The following is a 10,377-nucleotide window of genomic DNA, read 5'->3' on the forward strand; positions in this document are numbered from 1 at the left end:
ATTTACATCATATAAACTAGATATATAGATCAACATTTTAATAAATATAAGGAATTCATAAACTTTTACATTTCAGAAAATATAGAATATTTATGAAGATTAAGAAGATTTAAAATGTAAAAATAAAGCTTTTAATTTGTTCCCCTGACTGGGTTATCGAAACCATAATACTGAGAGAAGTTAAAATTCATCATATCCATCATGTGTAGAGTGAGATATCTCCACACTGCTTTCAACCTCACCGAGAAAATCATCCAGATCTAGTTCTCCAAGCTTAACCTCCTCCACGGAGCTAGGTTCAAGGTCGGAGATAATCACATCTTTCTTCTTACTCTTTGCTTTCACTCGGGGCTTATTCTCCTCCTGAACTAGGACTGGATCGATCTCTATGTCTGGGACGGGTTGGTACTCCTCCAGATCTACATCTTCAGCAAACTTGGAAACCATTGGGTTTCCATCCCCCTCGTCATCACTTAACAAAATATATATTTTCGACAAATTTTAGCAGAAGTTGCTCGACTAAAAATGAGAATATTAAACACGACATATCCGATTAATCTATAAGAAATACCCTGCATACGCCCCAGGATTTTATGTATTTATTGTGCACTAGCTTGGGAACCCAGCGTTTCCCTGATTTAAAAGTTAACTTTCACTATAAACGTCATCCGATTCAAATTTGCTCAAGCTTTGAAAATTCCCGTGGTTTTAACTAGTTTCCCAATCAATAATTGAGGCAAATCGGACATTAAACATTTTTAATGCAATACTAATTTCTCCATTGGAGGGGTGTTAATTAACACCTATTATTCTATCGTAAGGATGGTAAACACACTAGGACACTAATTTCTCAATCGCATATCACTATGCGCCCGGTTCCAGCTAAATAACCTTCCAAAAAAGACAGCAATAGAGAATAGAGATGCCATTAAAGGAACAAACTTAATTTCTTCCGATGTGGAGCTGGCTCAGACGTTATTTAGCGGTGTTTGCGGGGTGCCACCGTGCCCTGTCCCTCCCTCCCTCCTTTAAGTCACCCTTTACTAAGTTTTTATGTTTTTATTTATCATATGCAATTAGAGAAAAAACTTGATATGTCTGATTTACGTTTTTTTAATCCAAAAAAGTAGATTTAGTCCCAACCTGCACCTACCCACACTTTTTAGCCGGATATGAATTGATTGAATAAGTAAAATTATAAAGTTAAAAGCAAGCTTTGTTTTTAATTCACAAACACCACTAGTTCAATTTTTTAGGCAATTAATAATAATACACTAGCCAACTGAAAATATGAGAATTGTGTATGTTAGTTTATGAAGAAAAGAAATTAAAAATCAGTCCTTCTCATCATTATGTTTTAGTCTAAAAAATGTGTAGTGTACGGAACCCTTGAATTATTTAGCCAATATAAAACATAAAACTTTATAAATATACATTACGTACTAGATACACTTGAACAAATATTTGCGAAATAAATCAATATTTAAATACGATTTATTTTTATCTATTCATTTTTTTCTAACCTGGAATCCAGGTTCCCGTTTGCTCTGTTCGTCCCCTGGTTGGATGTAGAGTTCTCCTCCTCCAGGAATGTATCAAAGTCTCCTGTATCCGGTACAAAGTTCTCAACATCTAGTTTACCAGGTTTAGCAGGACTTATGTCCTTTCTCAGGGTGGTTGGAACCTCCGGGGAGGGTTGAGGAGAGGGTTTGTTTGGTTTCTCCGTGGTAGGATTGGATCGGTTTGAATAGGTGATATCTGTCGAGGATTCAGCGGAGATTTCAACTCGGTTTGAAGCTTGCCCAACAACTGAGAAAATATAAAGAATTGTAAAAGAATTAGGTTAGCTTTGGTGGGTTTAAAGTTGTATTTTTGGGGTCTTGAGGTTTAAAGAGAGATTGTAAGATTGACAGGGGGAAGGTCTCCTTCATCCTTGTGTTACCTATAGATCTAGTTGCTAACGGAGCCACCTCCTCAGCTGCCAATCTTCTCCGAACTGTTAATCCTTGAGAGAACATTCCGTAATCTGCATCATCCGACTCCATGTACAGATCCAGCTCATCCTTATCAAAACAAAATATAAAAAATAATTTCTCAAGGTGTTATAAAATTCAATTCTTCTTCTAGTTAATATCGCTATTTCAAATTCATATTATAAATATTTGTTGAAATCTTCTAGAGTTTTCTTATTTGAAAACCAAAATTGTAAACTTAAAATGTCCCAAGTATACAGATTATACTGAAATATAGTCAAATTAAATCTATTCCATTGCTCACAATAAGACGCATGAACTAGTGATACTGCATTTCACACAAATAATAGCATAGTATTAATCTCACTCTTCAATCATACTAGTATTTATATGTCTTAGTTCTTAGAAAGTAAAAATTCCTAGTAAATGATTATTAAGTTTTAAAAATACCGAAATACATTTTTGAAGACCTAAATGTTTTTTTAAAGAAGTCTTCTTTTTGGTTTATCATTCGTATATGTATACATATATTTAATTATTGAAGTTTTGTATAAATCGGTGAGATGATGTAGAAATACATGTTAACAATCAATATCACCTTAAGAGTATGCCTTTTGCCTAAGAATACGCTAAAGAAGATGATAATGATAAAGATGATGAAGATGATGATAATGATGAAGATGATGAAGATGATGAAAATAAAGATAATAATAAGGGAGATAATGATAATAATGATGTTTACCTGTGTTGCCTGGATCTCCCTCGTGTTCTGCTCCAACTGCTGCTGCAAGGATTGTCTCTGCAGGGTTAGAAAAGGAACATTGAAAAATTTATGTAAAAACTTCAATCCGAAACCATTTCTTAAACTAGACTCCGCCCACCGAACCTAAATAAATTAAATTTCATTCGTAAAAGGAAGTAATGTACCGGGTGTATCTAAAAGGATGTAATGTACCGGGTGTATCTAAAAGGATGTAATGTACCGGGTGTATCTAAAAGGATGTAATGTACCGGGTGTATCTAAAAGGATGTAATGTACCGGGTGTATCTAAAAGGATGTAATGTACCGGGTGTATCTAAAAGGATGTAATGTACCGGGTGTATCTAAAAGGATGTAATGTACCGGGTGTATCTAAAAGGATGTAATGTACCGGGTGTATCTAANAAGTATGCCTAATATTTGAAAATGTGCTCGGCCCTCCCTTTTCCGAAGATTTGAAATAGCTTTTAATTTGAACTGATAAATTTGGAAATTTTTTAAATTTTTTATTTTTAGAGATGCATAAATTACAATTAGATAAAATTCAATTAAAATCTTTTTTTTTAATGTTGAACTATACCTGAGCAGGATCTGTTCCTTTTCTCTGAAAGTTTTCAATAAAATCTGCGACCTGCAACTTTGTTACTTGTCTATGATGACTAGCGTCACAAAAGTTAGCTAGGACGAGAACCGGGATATTAGACGGGACGTTATCTAACTCCTTCTTCGTGTAGTCAAACGTCCAGGGTTTCGTAATATCAAAGATGATAATTACTCCGTGTGCCTGCTTATATACATCTAGGAACTGTGCATCTAGACCGGGTTCAAAAGTTTCTGATTCTGCTCCAGGTCCCATTTTTAGCCCTGTAAGCTTTTTCCTCTTCTTTGCTACATCTACAACGTCCCAAACCTCAACCTAAAGATAATTTTTCACTCTTTATCTTTTGTTACCAACCAATTCATTAAATAGACTCTTTATATCCAAAGTAAGAGATCAAATTTAACATTAAAACAAATTTTTTATGAGTTTTAAATTGACATTAAAGTCTGATCCTGTATGAGGGTTTGATTCCTGACTGAAGTGTTACCTTAACAATATCGTCAGTATTCTTGTAACTCCAGTTTATTGAAGCAACCTGGATTTCATCAGTTGGAGAATATTCATCTTTAAATACTCCGCCCTACATATATTTATCTTTAAATACAACGCCCAAAATATACTTATCTGTAAACACTCCGTCCTAAAAATATTCATCTTTATATACTCCGCCCTAAATATATTCATCTTTAAATACTCCGCCCTAAATATATTCATCTTTATATACTCCGCCCTAAATATATTAAATACTCCGCCCTAAATATATTCATCTTTATATACTCCGCCCTAAATATATTCATCTTTAAATACTCCACCCTAAATATTTTCATTTTTAAATACTCCGCTATAAATATGGTCATCTTTAAATACTCCGCCTTGAAATATATTCAACTTTAGATACTCCGCCTAAATTTATTCATCTGTAAAAGCTCCGCCCTAAATACATTCATCTTTAAATACTCCGCCCAAAATATACTTATCTTTAAATACTCCACCCTAAATATATTCATTTTTATTTCCGGTCTGGTTTCGTTGTCTGGTTTAGCTTCTTAACTTTTGTCTGGTGTCTGGTTGACTCACCTGAAGTCTGGTAAGAAGGCAAGATTTACCAGTATTCTTATCTCCTCGTATTACTATCTTCATATTATAGTTGCAACCCTAATAAAATAAATCATTATTAGATTATAATCTTTTTAACAGGCACTTAAAATAAAGTCTTAAAATAATTAAATCAAATTGTAATATCTAAATTCTTATATAAGGGGTTAAAATTTCTCAAACCAAAAGGAATTGAGTTTACATTACAAGGTTGCAAATATATAGGGATTAGAATATTTCAGTTTGTGGCAAAAACTCAATTCCATTACCTTGGAGAATTTCTTTTGGAGATTGTGTGCCATACTTTGAACCCCACCCGGAGAAATACTGGTCCCAGTCCCATTTTGAGAACCAGGAGTGTCACTTCTATTTGCCAATTTTTTAAATGCCGAAAACATTCTGAAAAAAATTATGTAGAAAAAATTTGTAAACCTATTCCCACCGTACAGAGTAGGTTTCTGTTCTGAGCTTGAATAAGTAAGGTTTCTTGAATATCTGCAATGTTGGTGGATTTTAGTTTAACCAACTTATATTCTTCCCTCTTCTCCTCCCTCTTCCATATTCCTATTCGTTGGTCAACAGATACGGAGTATAGATTCGATCCTAAAAAAAGATGTTAAAGAAATTTCATTAAAAAATAACTTTGTTGGATTTTATATGTGCAGTAGTATACAAAAAAAAATTCCTTCAATCTGTTAGAAAGTAATGGCTCAAGTTTTTTTACCACTAATATTTAGTATTTCCTCCCAAACTTCGTCCCCTTCCTCTCCTTTAGAAAATATATGTTTTCACCTGAAAAGTGAGCTCCGGTGATTTGAGCGGCGTGGGCTTTGTCTTCTCTCCACAGGACAAAGTGTGATATTTTATTATCTATCTCTTGTATCTGAGATAGGACCAGGGCATTATCATCCCCTCCTGTGACGAAGAGACAGTGGGAATCTTTCTCCAGAATATCCAGGCTGTTTATCCCGGACTGGTGGAGTTTAAACTCATGATAATCTTCGGATAAAATATTCTTCCTTCTCCAGGAATAGATACTTCCACCTGTAGTGCAGGAGAGGATGAACCCATTCTTGTTGAGAGAGAACTGTTTCACCAGTAGAATACAATGATCTTGAAACTTCCCTTCTTGGAGTAAACTAATCGTGTTCTTCGAGTAAATAAAAACCCTGAGTATTGAATCTGAACATCCAACATAAATATAAACTCCATTCTTCTCCTCAATAATTTCCAAACTCAAGAATCTGGTTTCAGGATCATGCCGAACTTCGCTCTGAGCTTCTCTCCAGGCTCTCCTGATATCCTTGTCAGATCCACGGAGCATATAGTCAGCTATCTCAGAACCGACCAGTTCTCCGTCCAGGTTCAATATTCTCCAAATCTTCAACTGAGCCCTTCCTCCCCCTGTAAAGAGAAGGACGGTTCCGTTTCTTAGATCTAATGGTTTTATACACTTTACACTGGAAACATGACCCCTGAGAACTAATCTTGGTTCTAGATCCTCTAGGTTGGGATGTACAGCATGAATCCTAATCAAGGTATCTTCTCCGCCAGTGCACAAGTATAGGTCTTCTAAAAACCTGGGAAATTAATATAATTTAATAAACATTAAAATATTCTGAAAATTAAAAAAATCTAACTCAACAAATATTTTACACCAATACCTGAAGGAAGACATTGTATTTATTTGCTGAGTGTGAGAACCAGGGCAGGTTGGCAGTTCTCCTTGAAAGTTGAAAACTTGTGTAAATATCTTCTTTTCCTTGATAAACACTAGTTTCTCCGTCCCTAGTATATCCCAGGATCTATGCCCTCCTCCACACTCTACCTCGCTTAGAAGCTTGCTCTGCTCAACATCCTGGAGTAAAAGTTTAGTTCCATGGAAGGATACTGCTGTGATACCGGGACCAGGAGCTAGTCTAGCCAACCAGTCTACTCCTGTCCTGATACAAGATAGTTGCTCAACCTCAGAACCTTCAAGACGGAATCTTCTAACAGTTCCGTCTCGACCACAGCTTAAGAAAGAATTCCTGAAAAAGTAAAAGATTAAATGAATAAATCATATATTAAGATAATTTTGTATTTGCTTACCCAGATATTTTTATGTCAGTGACTCCATTCCTATTATGAATCTTTTTGAAACTTTGTTGGAGGACTAGATCATGTGAATATATATGTAAACTCCCAACCCTATCTCCAAGAACTATAAAAGTTATCCACTCTCTTGCTACAGAGAACCAACGTTGCTTGGAGTCGGGTAAAGAACCTTCAGATATTTTACTCCAGGTTCCACCCGGAGTAAAACTGGTGAGAACTAACCGACCTTCTGATCCGTTCACAAGGAATCTATCCGAGAACAAAGCGGCTGAAAAAATCTTTCCCTGGATTATAGTTTCCTCCAAGATAGGCTTAATCTCTGGGCGGAGTTGAAGGATATGAACAGAACCTGAGAGACTTCCCAGTAGAATGTGTTCCTCGGAGTTATTCTCCATAACTGCATAGGATTTGAGAATGGGGAAAGGTCGGATCCATTCTATCTCGTTTATCACAGATATCAGAAGTCCGTCATTTGTTAAAACAAGAATTCTGTCTCCAATGAATTTAACAAGTTTAGGAAAGTCTCCGGGTTTTATATCACAGTTAAGTTCCGTTGGTTGGTTCAAGGTTTCCAGGTCCCAGGATGAAGCTGCTCCGTTTCCTCCTCCTGATATTAAAGTTTTGTCTCCTAGGACGGAGAGAGACCAGATTGGAGATCCGGTGTGGCAATCTTCGATACTGCGCTCTGAAACAGTTTTGGGTGATGTAGTCTGAGTTGAAAAAAAATAATTCATCTGACATACTTAAAAAAATGAGAGCATTTAAAAACACTTTTATTATTTGTTACGCTCAGAACTTTTAAACATTCTTCTGAGAAGCTTTAGTCTCTATAGTGCATATTTTTCTCTTAATCTCGAGAATACACGGATTACAATGTATACCTAGAGTTCCATGTTCCAAGTTCCAAAGACAAATCTTAGAATCCTCACCAACTGTTATCAATCTTGTCTCAGTCATACAGGACCTGGAAGTACAGATAGTTGGGTAGGTAAACTAAAGATATTATTCAAGGATGTTTAATAATTAAATTAAAATTTCTTACGCCAAAAATTGTAAAAAATACTGAACCTGAATACTCTGGCCGTGTGGCCGTATAGGACATGGAGCTGATAAACCTCAGCAGACTCCCAGGATCTACCGGAGCTAAAGGAAACCTTCCAAACCCGAGCAGATCGATCATCTGAAGTGGAGCAAATCAATCCTTTTTCGGAGCACATGTTAATACTAAACTGAACAAGTTTAATCAAATTCCAACAATTTGACATTTCAGGCAAAAATCAAATCAAAATTAAATTTTAAAAATAAAGATTTAAACTTCAGTTTCCTAAAGAGAACTCCTTCATGACCGGATAACCTAGAAAACAAAACTTAAACAATGATTAAAAGCAAAACTTGGTGTACACACTAGTAGAGAGTGATTAAAAACAAGTTTTAAAGTCACTACAGCATCAAGGATATTGGGACATTTTCTAATTCTTTTTAACATTTCAGATCGACATTTCAGAGGTTGTTAGCACTGTAGTTAAGTAAGTTATGACAGTTTGAAGTTTGTGATTCTGGTTTGGTTTAAATTTGATGTTCACACGCGTTATCTTTACATTCACAACTTTTTTTTTGATAGAACAAATCTCAAAATTAAAAAATACTGGCCTGAAGGAACGGATATGGGGTATATTGCTACATGAAATATCACCTACCTGTGTAGAACTGGTGACTCATGTGAAGAATTATCTTGATCCTCTTTTAAACTCCGGGTCCATATTAGAACTTCAGAGAAAACTGAACCTGCCAGAACACAAACTTCTCCGTTCCATGACTCCAAGTGTCCAGAATACAAAATACATTTCTCTTTACAACCATAAGTTTGAAAAGTATTTAACTGCTCGTCTGTAGCGATAACTCGGTTATGAGCGGTGAGGAAAAAGAATCTATTATTTATTTTAAGTGCGTCCCAAATCCAGTCTTGAAATATTTCCTCCGAACTCTTGATAATTACCTTTCCGCCTTGAACCTCGAGCAAGCAAACGCTCTTCCCCCCTAGAACAAGAATATCGGATCCGAACCGAAGTATCTCATGAACATAAGAAGCGGTGAAAACTTTCAGCTTGAGCAAGGTTTGGTTTTGCTTGAGTAGAGAGATAAAGGATCCTTGTCCAACCAGGATACATTCATCTCCGGAGATATCCGTCCCGAGCAGGGCAGTCACAGGACATTTCAAATAAATACTCTCCATTTCTCATCTGAAACTAAATAAATATAATATCTAAAATTTATTTTGACTACAGATAATATTTTGTATGTACAGCTTACACAGCCATTAATCCAAGGTAAATATTTATATAAAAATATAAATATATACTTCAGAACTTCATTTCAGACTTCTAATCATCTGGATAATATCTTCTCTTCATAGTTCTGTATTTCTTGAGCATATACAGTGATTCCAACTCCTTGATGATGTAATCTCCTTTCTTTACCCACTCCTCCGCCTCCTTCTCATTTAGATCCTTGTTACGCATGAACGCAGCGTGACACTTCCTTCGGAAGAAGTCGTAACCTAAATAGTAAAAGATAAGCCTTAAAGGGTCTATATACGTATTTTCATTTATAGACTGCTATGTCTGATCCAGAACAGTCCCCATAAACCTATTGACTGATCCAAGTATGAATTAGATTTTAATGTTTAAGATTGTAAAAACTGATTATTTTCAATTGTGATTAATCTAAAAAAGTGACTTGTGTGTTTTTGCCGCAGAAAAACTACGGAGAAATTATCAGAATTGATCACTTTCAAGTTTGAAAAATTGTCCACGTTATTAGTCAGATGAAGGTTTCAAGGGTGCTGATGTAAATCGGGTATGTACCTTTTTAGAGGGATCGGATCAGCAAACAAATATAAATAATTGGAAATATTTTAAATGGTTTTTCAGGATTTTCAGTCATTCTACGATACGAGTTGTAAATATTCAATTAATAGTAAAAGTAAACATATGGTGTTTTCTTAATCGGCTTAAAGCAAGTTTTAAAATTGTCCATATTTACAGAATGAAGACAATTTAGTAATTAATTAATGATAAAAATCAGAACCTTGTGGATAATCTCGTCCCAAGTATAACAGAGTCTTGTACAAATTTATTACACGGGATCTTTGAGACATTATTTTATCTTTTCTTGAAGGTTTTCAAGTTTATCATCCACAGATCGTGTAGGAACAAATAGTAAGTTTATTCCAATTTCACAAAATCTGAAAAATACACAATTTAAGAATATAACAAATGTTTATTGTTGTGTTTTTATCTTTAAAAAAGTTGTGTTTACACTAAACCTTCTCCAGCTGTTCAACAGTGTACATTCTGCTTGTTTATATCCCAGAGCTCAGCAAAATATTTTCTTCTCCGCTAATTTTATAATTGGACATTAAGGTTTATCGGAGATCAATGTGAGCCATCGTTTTTGTAAAGTTTAGTTCTCAAATTGGAATTGATGGGGGGGGATATAAGGGGGGTGATAATTCTTTTTTTTTCTCCCTCCTTGAATATTCTCTATGCACGATTCAACTGCACATGTTAGAATAGAGGATAGGTAATGTACTTTCTGCTTGAGAAGTCAATACCAGGTGTGAAAAGAAGATTTTAAAAATGTAAAATTTTATTTTAAGTTGTGATCTTGAAGTTTATGATAACCAGAAAAATGTGGAATAGGAAGACGACATTTTAGCAATTTAGCAATTTAGCAGTTTTCTAGTGACGTATCAAATCAATTAATTATTGAAATGAATCTGTTAACACAGCACAATTGCTGTGTCTCTTGAGTCTCATGTTTATTGGACCTTGAGTCCGAAAGTCGTTTTC

General features: G+C 35.0%; 3 protein-coding genes across 5 annotated transcripts; all 3 read right to left on the reverse strand.

The window, feature by feature from the left end:
• Positions 1–58: 58 nt before the first annotated feature.
• Positions 59–4,930, reverse strand: LOC111701055 (rab-like protein 6). The gene is made up of 8 exons (XM_023472177.1): positions 4,699–4,930; positions 4,412–4,489; positions 3,822–3,914; positions 3,314–3,649; positions 2,716–2,859; positions 1,943–2,063; positions 1,524–1,809; positions 59–472 (listed from the first exon to the last, which is right to left on the reverse strand). The coding sequence occupies exons 1-8, from the start codon at positions 4,825–4,827 to the stop codon at positions 181–183; spliced, it is 1,479 nt and encodes a 492-aa protein (XP_023327945.1). The 5' UTR covers positions 4,828–4,930; the 3' UTR covers positions 59–180.
• On the reverse strand, positions 4,827–8,768 carry LOC111701052 (WD repeat-containing protein 6). Of its 3 annotated transcripts, none has more exons than XM_023472167.1 (8): positions 8,224–8,768; positions 7,851–7,880; positions 7,595–7,750; positions 7,408–7,490; positions 6,521–7,211; positions 6,094–6,459; positions 5,222–6,009; positions 4,827–5,032 (listed from the first exon to the last, which is right to left on the reverse strand). In XM_023472167.1, the coding sequence occupies exons 1-8, from the start codon at positions 8,757–8,759 to the stop codon at positions 4,839–4,841; spliced, it is 2,844 nt and encodes a 947-aa protein (XP_023327935.1). In that variant the 5' UTR covers positions 8,760–8,768; the 3' UTR covers positions 4,827–4,838. The 3 variants fall into 3 exon arrangements, with proteins under 3 accessions (XP_023327935.1, XP_023327936.1, XP_023327937.1); XM_023472168.1 differs by having other exon boundaries at positions 7,595–7,706; positions 8,224–8,348; XM_023472169.1 differs by having other exon boundaries at positions 7,595–7,755; positions 8,224–8,264.
• Positions 8,766–9,798, reverse strand: LOC111701057 (electron transfer flavoprotein regulatory factor 1). Its single transcript, XM_023472179.1, has 2 exons — positions 9,614–9,798; positions 8,766–9,083 (listed from the first exon to the last, which is right to left on the reverse strand). Exons 1-2 carry the CDS (start codon positions 9,681–9,683, stop codon positions 8,908–8,910), a joined length of 246 nt encoding a protein of 81 aa, XP_023327947.1. The 5' UTR covers positions 9,684–9,798; the 3' UTR covers positions 8,766–8,907.
• Positions 9,799–10,377: the final 579 nt, after the last annotated feature.

Source organism: Eurytemora carolleeae, unplaced genomic scaffold (assembly GCF_000591075.1).
Source record: "Eurytemora carolleeae unplaced genomic scaffold, Eaff_2.0 scaffold277, whole genome shotgun sequence".
Classification (NCBI taxonomy): domain Eukaryota; kingdom Metazoa; phylum Arthropoda; class Copepoda; order Calanoida; family Temoridae; genus Eurytemora; species Eurytemora carolleeae.